We start from the raw sequence: 14,254 nt of genomic DNA, 5'->3' as shown, positions 1-14,254 counted from the left end.
AGGTGATCTAATTGCTCCTTTTGCTTCTTGTTTTTGTGGGGGACAGGGCTCCGCCGGGCCCCAAGGCCCTCCTGGCCCCCATGGTGAAGAAGGCAAGAGAGGACCCAATGGCGAGCCAGGGTCCACCGGCCCTGCAGGACCCCCAGGACTCAGAGTAGGTGCCCTATGAACTCCTTGGCAGGCAGTCACCCAGTGGGTCTCTGGGCTAAACTACAGAAACATCTGTTTGCAATCAGCCTCCAGGCCAGTGACTCACCGGCCTGGTATGCCGGCAGGTTTCCGCCAGAGCTCTTTGGTTCAGGTGGGGGCTGGGAGACTGCCTCAAGTCTTTGGGGGCTCCCTGTTCTCTGTTCAGGGCTCCCGTGGCAGGATTTTCCTCACCAGTTTATGTTCTCTTTGTCAGGGTGTTCCTGGATCCCGGGGTCTTCCTGGAGCTGATGGCCGAGCTGGTGGCATGGTAGGTGAACCCCTAGCTTGAGACTCCCTTTAGCCCAGCACCCCAAATGCCAGCCCCACACTCTGAAGACTTGGCCAGACAGCGGAGGCCTCACCTCCCGGCTCTCTCTTTTTTTTTTAAACAGGGTCCCCCTGGTAACCGCGGCTCCTCTGGTCCTGCCGGAGCCAGAGGCCCCAGTGGAGATGCTGGTAGGCCCGGTGAGCCTGGTCTCATGGGCCCCAGAGTAAGTTCCAGCAGCATCCTGGCCCCTGCAAGCTCTCTGTTCCTATCTGACCAAAGGAGAAAAAGGAGGAGAATCCAAAGGAGTTTGGGCACTGGCTGTGGGCAGAGGGCGAGGCTTTGAGTCCAAGGCCACTTGGTTGGTTCCTGGGTGCCTGTTGTGTCATGGGGGTGTCCTGATCTGGGCTGGTCAGATGACTCCAAAGGAGCCAAAGCTGTTGATCTCCTTCTAACAGCCACTTGGGGATCACAGTGCCCCCAACCAGCCAACTGGGTGGAATGGGGTTCCTCATCACCTCCTAAGTCATCATTTCATGGGCCCATGAGCTGGGCGGCTACAGGCTTCCCAACAGAGCCCACGGCCCAGTAGCTGGGGCTGGCTCCACCCTTCTCTGGAGACAGCTGTCCCCTGTAACCATGGTGACAGCAATTCATGGAACCAGACACAGACAGGGCTCTGCAGGGACCTGGCCCCTTCACTCTTTAACAGGAAAGGGAGCTGAACACCATGTCATGCCCAGAGTCACCCTGGCAAAGGGCAGAGCTAGGGTTTGCAAGGCCAGGGCTCTTTCTAACACAGCGTGCATTTAAGAAATTATTTGAAAAAATAAGTTTGATGTAGGAGGAAAAGATGTGTTACATAGCACTTACAACAGAGACAGAGACCCAGAGAGAAAGAGGGGGACAGAAGGCAGGCACAGACCCCTCCCCAGCTGCCTTCCAGCTCCTTTCCCCAGGACCTCTCAAAGACAGGAGCTAGGAGAAAGGTGCTGCACCACTCTCAAAGCTAAAACTAACCCAGCTGCCTCCTCCCCTTCCCAGGGTCTCCCCGGCTCCCCTGGAAACGTTGGCCCCACTGGTAAAGAAGGCCCTGCCGTAAGTATCACGTGCTTTCTACCCCCCTTCCACATCCCAATGCCAGGCTCTTAGTCCAGTGACCAGCACCCCAAGAGTTCATTGTGTCCCACAGAGGGTCCCCAGGGTATACACGATGGGGAGGCTGTGCGGGTGCCCCATATTCTCTTTGGAAGAACCAGATACATTTGAGGTGGGCCTCCTCTCATGGCCAGCTAATGAACACCAGCAGGGGATCTTTCTCCAAGTCCCAAGTGCCTTGGTCTCTTTTAGGGTCTTCCTGGTGCTGATGGCAGACCCGGCCCCACAGGTCCTGCTGGGAACAGAGGTGAACCTGGTAACATTGGCTTCCCAGGCCCCAAAGGCCCTAACGTAAGTATGAGGGCAGCAAGCCTTTCATTCACCCATTCAGCCAAAATGGGTCCAGTGGCCCTTGTGGACCAGAGGAGCTCTGAGGATGGGCCCATAAATGAGGCCCCCACCCTCAGGAGGAGCAGGGAGAAATCCTCCCCTGAACCTCAGCAAGAAAAGCTTTGACTGAGAAAGCATGACCATGCCCTCTGACGAATCTCTGGGAAGGTGGCAGCTGAGCTCTCTGCCTCCAGACCCCACCAGACACCAGCCCCAAAGCTTTCAGAGCCTCTACTCCCAACTGGGCCCAGCTTGTCTGTGCTTGGGCTGACGCTGTTTGTCTTACTCCCTGCCCCGCACCCTCTCTGTGGGACGGCCAGCCTACTCCTCACTCACATGGCTGCCAAGGCCTCCTGGTCTGTGCCTTTAAGGGCACTGGCCTTGCCCAGCATTCTGCCCCCCTCTAGGCTCCCAGGGGCCCCTGTTCTCTTGCCCCATGTCCTCAAAACCCACTACCCTGAAGGCTGGGCCTCCAGACGGACTGGCTCCAGGAAGCCCTCAGCACTCATGCCCACTAGGCCTGTATCTGCCCACTGACCACCACAAGAGTCCATAGCGTTTGAATGAGGCAGTATGGGAGAGAAAAAAAAGGAGCACCAAAATGAGGGCCATTGTCTATCGTGCAGAAAGACACATTTGCGTGCTCATGTATGTCTGAGATTATTGCCTGAGTGTGTCTCCTTTCCATGCTCTTATTTCAGGGTGATCCTGGCAAAAGTGGGGACAAAGGTCATCCTGGTCTTGCTGGTGCTCGGGTGAGTTTGAGGGGCCCAGAGATATTGGGGGAACAGGGAACACCCAACCCAGACTACGGCCTGTTTGCAAATGCTAGACCCTGTGCTTAGAGTCACCCCCAAGCTGGGGCCCCCAAGCTTAGCATTACCCCCCAGACTGGGGCCCCTAAGCTTAACATTGCCCCTCAGACTGGGGTCCCCAAACTTAGCTTCTCCCCCCCTAGGCAAGGCTCCCCAGGCTTAGCATTACTCCCCAGGCTGGAGCCCCAAAGTTTAGTATTGCCTCCCAAGCTGGGGCCTCCAAGCTTAGCGTCACCCCTCAGGCTGGGGCCCCCAAGCTTAGCATTGCCCCCCAGTCTGGGACCTCCAAGCTTAGTGTTGCGCCCCTTCCCCCCGACCGGTACTTTAGACCATTAAGTTGGCCTGTTTAGGCAGTGTCCCCACTAGAGCAGCTTGGTGTGGTCTAAGGAGTGGAGGCAGGCTGGTGTCCTGGAGCTACAGCTGAGCCTGGTTCCCAGCTGGCTGTTCCCAGGCCCACCTCCCTACAGCTGGCACAGAAGGGAGTCAGGTCCTGCCTTGCTCAGAACTCCTCAGGGGACCATGGAGCCTCAGGACCAAATGCAGACCTCTGGGCTCCTTCCTTGATCTTATAAAGATCAGGGTCTGGTGGGCCAGAGTTACTGCCTCAGTTGGGCCCTGGCTGAACTAGGATCCTGGCCCCCTGGCCACCCCACCTAGGCCCCCCCTACCCCTTCTGACACCCCCCCAGCCCCTCCACCTGGCACCTCCCAGATGCTTCTCACATTTCTAGGCCTTCCTGGGCCTGGCTTTGCAAACCTGCTGCCTTCTGGCCCTTAGGTGATCTTGTGTCTGCTCTTCTATAGGGTGCTCCTGGCCCGGATGGGAACAACGGTGCCCAGGGACCCCCTGGCCCTGCTGTGAGTATTGTTGGGCCCAAGGCTCTGAATGGCATTTTCTCCTCCATTCTGGCTCAGAAAAAAATGACATTTCCCCTTTTTGGTTTTTAGGGTGTCCAAGGTGGAAAAGGTGAACAGGGTCCTGCTGGCCCTCCAGGCTTTCAGGTAAGACAGGGTGAGATCTGTCCCCCTCCCTAGGCCTCAGGGCCCCTCCTTGTTCAGCTCCAGGACCCTGAAAGTAAGCAGACTAACATTTGGTCTGCTTTTCTCTCTGTCTAGGGTCTCCCTGGCCCCTCAGGCCCTGCTGGTGAAGGCGGCAAAGTAGGAGAAAGGGTGAGTATGGTTTAGTGTGCCCTGCCCTGTTCTCACACACACACACGGACACATCCCCCTGATGGAGCCTGCTTCAGTATCAGCAGGCACTGCTGAGCTCTATTCCCGTGAATCAAGGTTTCTCCCTGGCAGCTTCTGGGAGTCTTGGGTGAGTATTGAGGATGGTGGGTGGACTGACTGCTCCTCCTTCTTTTCTCTAGGGTGCCCCCGGTGAATTTGGCCTCCCTGGCCCTGCTGGCCCAAGAGTGAGTATCCTTCAGGAATACCCTGTTTGGGTGCCCTCAGAAGGACCTGGGAATCCTTAGCAGACAGATGGGGGCCCCAGCGGTCAGACTGCCCATTCACCCCTCCTGTGCCCAATGAGGATGCCGACGTGCTGACACAGCTGGGCCAGACACAGAGGTTCTTGTCCTCCCCAGAGCTAGACTGGCCACATTTTAAAGTCTAGTTCTTACGCAGCAGGGAGAAAGGTACAGGATTGTTGATAGTTTTTTCATCTTTTTAAAAAGAACTTCAAATTGCAGATCTGCCCTGAAAACTCTGTGAATGGCTTCCCCAGGGGACCAGCTGAGCTGCAGCTGCCCCCACATTATGAGGAGGCCTGAGGGGCCCTGGTGCTGGACCCAAAAGCCAATGGCAAAGAAACTACATGGTCTCTGTGCACTCTAACATTGGTCCTCGGCTGACCAGGGCCCTGAAGGTTTGCCTTTCTTCTCCCCAAGCGAAGGTCAGGGACCTGAAAAGTCAGCTCTTCTGGTACCCTCTGAGGCAGCTGGGAAGGGAATGTACAGATGGGACCATGTTCCCTGACAAGGCCACTTCTTTTTTTTTTTTTAATTAAATTGATTTATTTACTTTCAGTTTACAACATTCAGTTCCACAGTCCCTTGAGTTTCAAATGTTCTCCCCCTCCCTCTCCTACTCCCCTCCATTATGGTGGCACTACAAGGCCACTTCTAAAGAGAATGTGGCCAGGGTACCCAGTGCCCTCTCTCTTCTAGGGTGAGCGTGGCCCCCCTGGAGAAAGCGGAGCAGTCGGCCCTACAGGTTCCATTGGAAGCCGGGGTGCATCTGGCCCCCCAGGCCCTGATGGCAACAAGGTAAGGGACAACGGATGCCTTCACCTGGCCATCAGTAGGGGTATGGAAGGGATCATTTTTTGAGTTGATTAGTCATGTCCGATTCTTGGTGACCCCATTCAGGGTTTTCTTGGCAAAGATGCTGGAGTATTTCCCTCATCAGCTCATTTTACAGATGAGGAAACTGAGGCAAACAGTTCAGTGATTTGCCCAGGGCCAGAAGTTGGATCTGAACTCAGGGCTGGCACTCTATCTACTATGCTACCTCGCTGCCCTGTAATGGGCCATAGGAATATCCTTATTCCAAAGAGAAGAAAGCTGAGGTCTGTAGATGGGAAGGGACTCACCCAAGCAGAAGCCAGATCTGAAGGCCAGGCCAAACCCTATATGCTTGGCCAAGCAAATAATACTTCCCTGGAGAAAATGGCTCAGAACGCTTTCACACCTCCCAAGTTTGTCCTGAATTTACCTGGATATGGAAGATCAACAGTTCTGAAAAAACAAACCAACCGTATTCCTGGCTTGTTCCTCTCACCCCCCCCTCCCACCTCTCCTTTGGGGCTGGAAGGCCTGGCTGCCCAGACTAAGCAGGAAGCCTGGAAAGGGCAGGGATCCCCAAGTCTGTACATGCTACCTTCACAGGAGTGACCCTGGCAAGGCTCCTAGGCAGATTTTGGGGGGAAAGAGGAACCTCTCCCAGGCTCTGCCTCCCTATTTCTTCCTTTTTCCTCAGTGAAAGGGGGTGAGGTGATGGGAGACAGTCCCAGAATAAGTGGTGATGGGGCTTCCCTCACACTCCACACCTGGGCCTCATCACCTGGCTGGCTTCCCTGGCTATGGGAGGGGGTGAGAGCTGGGCCCGTTGGCCAAGCGCATGGCCCATCACTCCATGAACCAACAACACGCTTCTTTTATTTGGGGGCAGGGTGAGCCTGGTGTCGTTGGTGCCCCTGGAAACGCTGGCCCTGCTGGCTCTGGGGGAGTGCCAGGAGAGCGCGGTGCCGCCGGTGCCCCCGGAGGCAAAGGAGAGAAGGTGAGTGGATGGAGCGAGATGGCACCATGGTCAGGGAGGGAGGGAGAGGGGCTTCCCCTGGAGTCAACGGGGCCAGGATGGGGCCAGAAGGGCTCCGAGAGAAACGATGACGGGCAAGGGACCTTGGCCCTGGGGGACCTGGGTGATGGAGGTGTGCCAACATCGTTGGAAAGCCAGGGTGGCGGTGCCATCTTCTCTTGCACCTTCGGGGGCAGTTTTTAGCTAAAACCCGTCAAGGGAACGTACCCACAAGCTCTTCTGTTTCCAGGGTGAAACTGGCCCCAGAGGTGACTTTGGGAACCCAGGCAGAGACGGCGCACGGGTGAGTCAACCTCCTCCCCTCCCCTCTTGGCAAAGGACCTGGAGGGGAAGGACTGGGACCAGTCAGAGGTCGCTGGCCTGAGTGTCCCAGCATGGCTACAGGCACAGCTCCACTCGTCCTTGTGTCTGGAGCAGGGGCCGGCGTGTGTTAGCATAACAGAGGCAGAAGGAGGAGCGGGGAGGAGAGTGTTCCCCGACAATGAGGAGCAGTAACTGGGGAGTGAGACCCTTTCTCGTTCTGTCTTTAGGGAGCTCCTGGAGCGATAGGTGCCCCGGGTCCTGCTGGTGCTACAGGCGAGAGGGTAAGCATGCAGTCCTCCCCGCAGCGGCCCCAGCTCTTTACCATCCCCGGTCCAACCAGCGGAGCCCAGGCAGCTATGGTGGCCTGGGGTAAGGCCCCCCGAAGCCCCGCTCTGCCTCCTAGGGGAGCCAGGAACCAAGGGGAGCGTCTATCCCCCTGTCTGACCACTGAGCAGAGTCTACACCCACGGCTTCAGACTTTCCATATTCAGCATCTCAAAGCACTCTAGCTTCTCGAATCCCAGCTGAACGAGCTGGTTTATGAATCGGTCAATCAGTGATCTCCAGAGGCCTCATTCAGAAGAACCAAAAGCCCACCCCACACAGTCCATCCACCCCAGTCTGGCCTCATCCTTCCTGAATCCCAGGGCTTCTTCTGCTGCAAGACGCTGGCCAGAAGTGGCAGCCCTGCCCGGGCACAGGCTAGGATGGCAGCAGGCTAAGGACCCTCCTCTGCCATCTCCATGGGAGCTCCCTGAGTTCCCGTTCCTGCTGCAGCAGCTTGCCAGACATGGTTGCCATCCTCCTGACCACTTCCCTTTGGTCCCTCCAGGGTGAAGCTGGTCCTGCCGGTCCCGTTGGGCCCACCGGTGCCCGAGGTGCTCCTGTAAGTAACCCCATACCTGCTTTTGTCAAATGGGAGAGCGGGAAGTCAGACCGATGTCTGATCCACTGTCTAAAACAATTCTTGTCCCTCTTCCACCCAGGGTGATCGTGGAGAGGCTGGCCCCGCTGGCCCCAATGGATTCGCTGGCCCTCCTGTGAGTACGGCTTAATCTATGTGAGCCTGGCCGGGCTGGGGAGTGGGTGGAGTAGGGCTTTCCCTACTCCAGTGGTTTCTCTCCCCTAGGGCGCTGCTGGTCAAGCTGGAGCTAAGGGAGAACGTGGAACCAAAGGACCCAAGGGAGAAAATGGTGCTGTCGGCCCCACTGGCCCCGTGGGTGCAGCCGGCCCCTCGGTGAGTGGCCCTCTCTGGTCAGCCCAGCGCAGCCCACGCCAGTGAGGGAAGGCCATCCATTGTCACGGCTCGATTTCCCGAGAAGGGCCCACAGACCGCTCCATCCACCAGTTGTCTCTGAGTTCTTCCTGTGAAGACACTCCCAAGTAGAACTAACCTCAAGTAGAATGGGTCCAGTAGTCTGGGGTGGACTTCAAGCCCAGCCCCTCTCCTCAGCAGTGTCTATACACACCTGTCATCTAGCACGCTCACACCTCTGCCCACAAGGATGCCATGAGGTGGGAAGCAAAGTTGTGCTGTTCCCGTTTTACAGAGGAGGGGACTGAGGCACAGAGAGGGTGAGTAGCTGGTCTAGGGCCCCTCCAGGCCCCCCAGATGCCTCTGATGATTTAGGTACAGTCTGACCTGAAGGGAGAAGGGTAGACAGCATTTCAAACAGCCCAGATCTAGAAAAAGAAAGAAACTCCCCATTACACAAATCAGCTGACCTCCCATGGCCTGCCCCTACAACAGGGCAGGTCTCACCAAACAGCAGGCTTGACCGCTCCTGAGCTGGAGGCTGAAGCCATGAAAGGGCCACTGACTCCTGTCTCTCTTCCTCCTCTTCTGCTCTAGGGTCCCAGTGGCCCTCCTGGTCCCGTTGGAGGCCGTGGTGATGGTGGCCCCCCTGTAAGTCTTTAAAGTGAACCATGGTCCTCTGCTTGGTCTGCAGGGGGCTGGAAGGGGGGGCAGAAGGACACACAGAGACGCACCCTGTGCTCCTGGGCTCTCCTTTGCGGTTCTGGATGGAGTTTCTATGTGGGAGCGAGGAGCTGGGCTCACGTTCCTTCCTGTGTCCCAGGGCTGGCAGACCTCCCTCTGCCTCTCCACGCCCTCATCAGGCTCCCCTCTCGGGGCACCCTGAGCCCCCTCCCACATTCCCCAACCTCTGGGGAGAAGCCTTCTCAGCACTGGCCACTTTCCTAGGGTAGGAGGCTTCAGGCAGCCTGGCTCACACCTGCCTCACGGGGCAGCGGGCATTCCCTCGGTGCCCCGAAGGGCCGGGATCAATGCAAAGCAAATTAGAAAGGGGGATGGAGGTGGGGGAAGTCTTTGGGGCGCCCCTCTAATCGTGCCTTGGAGACCACGACCTTGGTCACAACTCAAAGGGGCTTAAGAGAAATGCTCAATAGTTAGTGACCCTCAGCCTTGAGCCTGGTCTTCACCTTGGCCTTTCTTTCCATGTGCTTGCTTCCTAGGGTGCAACTGGTTTCCCTGGTGCTGCTGGGAGAACTGGATCCCCTGGCCCTGCTGTGAGTAAATCCTTGCCAATTCCTGGATAGATCCAAGAGGAAAACATGCTCCTGGATGGCTAGAATGTGTGCCAACCAGGGGGTGCCCTGCCCACCACCAGCCTAGCCCAGAAGCTGACAATCTGCCAAGAAAACCTGGCAGAGAATCTGTCGGGGATGTGGAAGGTGGCCCATTTAATCCCCAGCAAATACTCTGCTGGCTCCTTCTCAGGAGGCACTGTCTCCCACCCCCCAGTTCACTCAAAGGAAAGTCAGAATCATTTGTGAGGCAGACACATCCAAGCCTGGAGGCCCTGCCCCCCTGTGGCTAGAGTTGGCGATGCCAACCCCTAGCTATTCTGCAGGAACCAAGGACCCAGTCCTAGGCAGAGGCAGTAAGGAGAAGGAATCCCATGCTGGCATTTCCAATGTGGGTGCTTCAGTAAATCCTATGAATGCTCCCTTGGTGCCTAGACGATAAACAGAGTGGGAGGGTGGGGACGCTGTTCTCGGCTCCCAAAGTCACCCTGGGTCTCCGGGCCTTGCCTCGGCCAGCTTTTGACTGCAGTGTGCCATCCCCCTCCTCTTGTCCTGGGAGAGAAGGTGAGGAGGCAGACCCCGTGCTGACCAAATCCCCACAGCCTTCTCAGACACAGCACTCTGCTTCCCAGGGGAGCTCCCTGTGCCAAGGGCCATCCTGGAAGTCTTCCCAGATTTCTTGGTGGGATGCTCCATGACTTGCCCCTTGGGTGACTTGCCCGTTTCCCTCTCCATTCTGCTTTACCCCTGTCTTCTTCCCTGTCTCTCCTCACACATGGCCCTGCGCTGCTTTGGAGTAGCATGTAACCCTCTCCACTTGCCTTCAGGGTATCACTGGTCCCCCTGGTCCCCCTGGTGCTTCTGGAAAAGAAGGTCCCCGTGGTCCTCGTGGTGACCAAGGTCCTCTTGGACGGGCTGGAGAGACAGGTGCCGTTGGCCCCCCTGGCTTCGCTGGAGAGAAGGGTCCTCCCGGAGAGTCTGGTGCTATCGTAAGTGCCAGCATCTCAGCACCCCCTTAAGTGACCCAATGCACAGAGGACACATATCTCATGGGCTTGCTGGCCACCTTCTCAACTAATACCAAAAGGGCTGGGGTGGCCTGGCCAGCCCAACTGCCCTTGTACAGGGATGCGGGCCCTCAGTGGTCCAGCATCCCCAGCCAGCCGGGCCTTGGGAGCATGGACAGAGCCCAGGCTGACCACAGCATTCAGCATCCTTCCTTTCCTACAGGGACCCCCTGGCTCCTCAGGTCCTCAAGGGCTTCTTGGTGCCCCTGGAATTCTTGGTCTTCCTGGCTCAAGAGGAGAGCGTGGTCTTCCTGGGGTCTCTGGAGCACTGGTGAGTAGCGGCAGTGCCTTACATAGAGGCATTGGCTGAAGGGTCAGTCTGCTCCTTGGCTCCCAGTCCCCCTCTGGCCCTTTGCTAATCCTCCCTGCTGGCTCTGTGCAGACCGCAGCCTAAAAGGGAGTCGGCCTTCTATCCGTTAAAGTGTAAGACGCAGCATCTTTAACCCGAGTGTGGGGTCAGGTCCACAGAAGCTGAATCCCTCCCCTGGCTCTGATGTGTGCCCACCACCAGAATTAAGTGCCAGCCCCATGTCCAATTCTGTGGACAGCAAGACCAGCTCCTGCTGCCAGGGGCCACTCACCCAGCTGGCTCCTTGCCCTGCACTGTCAACAAAGGGGCATGCATTTAGGGGTAGGGTTTGCTAGCACACTCACGGTGCACTCTGCCTTTCCAGGGTGAGCCCGGCCCTCTTGGCATTGCTGGTCCTCCAGGTGCTCGAGGTCCCCCTGGTGCTGTGGGTAACCCTGGTGTCAACGGTGCTCCTGGCGAAGCGGGTCGTGATGTAAGTCAAGGGCTGAGGTGACTCCAGAAGGGGGCCCTTACCATGAGGCAAAGGTCAGGATGTTCCCTTGATGAATCTGAAAGGGGTCTGGGTGCTGGCCAAGAATCAGGAGGAGAGCATGTCCCCAGATGTCCCCAAAGGGATTCCCTCAGGCCGCCTGAGGCAGGATCACAGATGAGGCAGTGACAGCTAACCCCACTGTCTCCACTCTGGTCCCATTTGCTGTGGTCTTGTGTGCACTGTTGGGGCTGCAGTGAAGGAAGGGCAAGTCATCAACCAGACAGTGTCCAGAACAGAAGAGAGGGAGGAGGAGAGCCTGGGGCCACAAGGGAATGGCTCATTGAGAGAAGCAGAATGAATGGGAGTGCTGGGCCTCTGTAAGAAAAGGCTTAGGAGATGATGGGCTTGGCCCCTAAGACAGAAGGAGGAACTGTGCATGGAAGGTTCAGGGGGCAGACAGAGGCTTGAGGCCAGGAAGAAGTCTGAGGAGTAGGGCTGACCAGCAGAGGAATGAGTCCTGGCCTGGCAGTCGGGGTTGGGCAGGTTCACTGGGGCCCACAGGAGAGGAGAGTCTTGCCCAAGGGCCAGCTGGCCCTGAGGAAACCACGAGATTGGCTTGGACTTTGGCTACTTTGCACTCAGAGGCCCAGGACACAGAGAGGCCTGGAGTCAGGACCATCTAAGCTCAAGCCCACTTCCAACACTGGGTATCGGGTCGTCTCTAAAAAGAATAGCAGAGCACCAAATCTAGGGACCTGTGAATCCTAGCATCCAAGGCAGTCCGTGTGGGGGGCAGGGGGCCGGGGGCCTGGGACCCTGACCCCTCCTTTGACAGATGAGGCAGCTAGAGGTCAGGGAAACCATCTGCCCAAATTCAAAGTGCCAGAGCCAGGCCTCACACTCAGACTTTGGGACACCAAGCCCTGCTTTGCTGTGTCATAGATAGCAGAGATGGACTTGGGAAGTGGGATGTTGAAATAGGGGGCCAAGTCCTGAATGAATGAAGAATTGATGTCCAGAACCTGGGCTGAGGCACAAATGCAAAAACAAAGCAATCTCAGCCCTCAAGGAGCTTACCTTCTAATAGGAAGAGGAGACAGAGCAGAGTGGTTACTAGGGGGAGGTCCTCTGGTCCAGAGAATCCCCAGGACAGCGAGTGGGGCCATAGGGAAGCAGGCATAGTGGCAGCTGATGCGATTGTGGTTCCAGAGCTGGATGGGGGGGGGGAGGGGGGAAGGAGAGCTGGCAGGGTTTCACTTACTGCCTGACCGACCTTGAAAAAGTCTTTGTTAAATCTGGCCTCCAACACTTGATACGTACTAGCTGTGTGACCTTAGGCAAGTCACTTAACCCCAATTGCCTTGCCTTCCCCCCTCCAAAAAAATAAAAAGTCCTTGTTTGGGGTGGGGGTAGCATTTATAAAGCCCTTTTAAGATTCACAAAGCAGTTTAGGAATAGCATTTCATCTTATCCTCAACAGTACTGGGAGGTTAGTGCAATTATCATCCCCATCTACCAGATAAGGAAGCTGAGGCAGGCATGCAGTGGTTAAGTGACTTGTCCAGGGTCACGCAGCTAACACATATGAGTCTTCCTAACTCCGGGTCCAATGTCTCTTCACAAGCTCTTTGTGTCTCAAAGCCCTAGGAAGTCTTGCTTTTTTTTTTTTTTTAAATAGATAAGGGTTGAATTGGGTGGCCACTGAGGTCCTAGAATTCTGTGATTCTCTGGTAGGGACCTGATGGGCAGAAGAGACACAGGCAGAGCTCAGAGAAAGGGGTCAGGAGCAGTCTATCCCTGAGCATTAATACCCCAGGCTGTCGGCAGCCTAGCCCGGCACATGGAAGCACAGGGAAAGCCCCAGCCGACCCCCCAGGAATGTCCATCCTCCAGGCAGGGCAGAGCTGCTGGGATCTATCTGCCCCAGTAGAGTGGACCAGCCTGGGCTCCCAGCCCAGAGGTCCTGCTTTGAACTTATTTAATCTGCTCCCTGTAGGAAACTCAGAACTGCAGAAAGCCTGGGGCCCTCCTCCAGGGTCAGGGACACTGGCTGCCCCTCTGAGACTCTCCACTCTTTATTGTATCTTCCAGGGCAACCCCGGCAATGATGGTCCCCCGGGCCGAGACGGTCTCGCTGGTCACAAGGTATGCCCATGTCTTCAGTATCACCTTTGACTGCCTCGGACATCTCCAAACACTCCTGGCTAGTTCTCCCGTGCCCAGTACTGAGTGTTCCTTTTCCTCCCCTCCAGGGAGAGCGCGGCTACCCTGGAAATCCTGGCTCCGTGGGTAACGCTGGAGCTCCCGGCCCTCATGGGACTGTGGGTCCCGCTGGCAAGCCCGGAAACCGTGGTGAGCCGGTGAGTGAATCTGTCTGGCCTCTGTCCTCCTCAGGTGTCCTGGCCACAGCTACAAGTAACCCTGTCTTTGTCCTTCTGCTCGATAGGGTCCTGCTGGCTCAGTGGGTCCCGTTGGCCCCTTCGGTGCGAGAGGTCCTAGCGTAAGTATGTTGGGGGGACTTTGTTGCTAATTGGCATTTATCCAGAAGACCTGTCTAAGCTCTTTAAAACTCCCTTAGCTTTTATAGATGTGTCTTCTCAGCTCCATTTCCTTCTCCCCACCTGGGCTCCAAGCAGGACTTAAGATGCATTGGCAGCAATGGCAGCTGGGCTTCAGCAGTTCTTTTGCCTATGGGATCTCATTCTAATTATCCTCCCTTTGGAGATGAGATAGCAGAGCTGGGGAGGTGTGTCCTGCTTGCAACCGCACCCACCTCTCTGCCTTAGGGAGACCCCAGGGCTCTTCCCTAAGGCCGCACTGATTTCTTATTAAGACATTTCTCAGCACTGTGGTACCAGAGCTATGTGGAGGGGGGTGAGAGCAGGCCCCAGGGAGCTGGAGTTCAACCCTAGGCCCTCCATCTTTCACACTCTTTCTCTTGTCGACCAGGGTCCCCAAGGTCCCCGAGGTGACAAGGGAGAAGTTGGAGACAAGGGACCGAGAGGTTTGAATGGTTTCAAAGGACACAATGGATTCCAAGGCCTTCCTGGTATCTCTGTAAGTAGGCATCTTTGGCCAGCCTCAGCTTCAGTGTGCCTCTCCATGCCCCCACCCCTGCTGGTCTGAAAGCCCAGCTCTAGGCCACTTAGCCCTGCTCAGTCCAAGGCTGTCTCATCCCTGCCAGCAGCCGTCAGAGCTAAAGACATGCAATCATGCAGAAAGTCACTGGGAGCCTTGCCCCCTTGCCAGAGCATCTCCTGACAGCTCAGAGACGGAATATTAAACTGAGTGAGAGGTGAAAGACCCACGAGCTACCTTCCCTTTCAGACAATTGAAGTCAGACCTCACTAGTCATCGCTGTCTTGATTTTAAATTTTAAATAACTCCGGAATCTCCTTTTCTTCTTATATAGGGTCAACATGGAGACCAAGGTGCTCCTGGTTCAACTGGCCCTGCCGGCCCCAGGGTGAGTGAATGT

At 56.5% G+C, this 14,254-nt stretch overlaps 1 protein-coding gene across 2 annotated transcripts in view; it reads left to right on the top strand.

Annotated features, from left to right (window-relative positions):
• The window catches only part of COL1A2 (collagen type I alpha 2 chain), a 31,695-nt gene that overhangs the window by 13,247 nt on the left and 4,194 nt on the right, over positions 1–14,254 (top strand). Inside the window, exons 21-47 of one of the 2 annotated variants that reach the window (XM_069094494.1) lie at positions 47–154; positions 404–457; positions 582–680; positions 1,499–1,552; positions 1,805–1,903; positions 2,644–2,697; positions 3,561–3,614; positions 3,705–3,758; positions 3,873–3,926; positions 4,127–4,171; positions 4,928–5,026; positions 5,931–6,038; positions 6,307–6,360; positions 6,608–6,661; positions 7,213–7,266; positions 7,367–7,420; positions 7,510–7,617; positions 8,233–8,286; positions 8,856–8,909; positions 9,755–9,916; positions 10,158–10,265; positions 10,669–10,776; positions 12,868–12,921; positions 13,029–13,136; positions 13,223–13,276; positions 13,726–13,833; positions 14,189–14,242. In XM_069094494.1, coding sequence (XP_068950595.1) covers positions 47–154; positions 404–457; positions 582–680; positions 1,499–1,552; positions 1,805–1,903; positions 2,644–2,697; positions 3,561–3,614; positions 3,705–3,758; positions 3,873–3,926; positions 4,127–4,171; positions 4,928–5,026; positions 5,931–6,038; positions 6,307–6,360; positions 6,608–6,661; positions 7,213–7,266; positions 7,367–7,420; positions 7,510–7,617; positions 8,233–8,286; positions 8,856–8,909; positions 9,755–9,916; positions 10,158–10,265; positions 10,669–10,776; positions 12,868–12,921; positions 13,029–13,136; positions 13,223–13,276; positions 13,726–13,833; positions 14,189–14,242 — 2,070 coding nt within the window. The remainder of the gene's footprint in view (positions 1–46; positions 155–403; positions 458–581; positions 681–1,498; positions 1,553–1,804; positions 1,904–2,643; positions 2,698–3,560; positions 3,615–3,704; positions 3,759–3,872; positions 3,927–4,126; positions 4,172–4,927; positions 5,027–5,930; positions 6,039–6,306; positions 6,361–6,607; positions 6,662–7,212; positions 7,267–7,366; positions 7,421–7,509; positions 7,618–8,232; positions 8,287–8,855; positions 8,910–9,754; positions 9,917–10,157; positions 10,266–10,668; positions 10,777–12,867; positions 12,922–13,028; positions 13,137–13,222; positions 13,277–13,725; positions 13,834–14,188; positions 14,243–14,254) is intronic. The other variant, XM_069094495.1, reaches the window with a different exon arrangement.

Source organism: Petaurus breviceps, unplaced genomic scaffold (assembly GCF_028583685.1).
Source record: "Petaurus breviceps papuanus isolate PSGF00001 unplaced genomic scaffold, PetGlider_PUasm1.0 218, whole genome shotgun sequence".
Taxonomy (NCBI): domain Eukaryota; kingdom Metazoa; phylum Chordata; class Mammalia; order Diprotodontia; family Petauridae; genus Petaurus; species Petaurus breviceps.
This window is presented reverse-complemented; position numbering and strand designations above follow the sequence as displayed.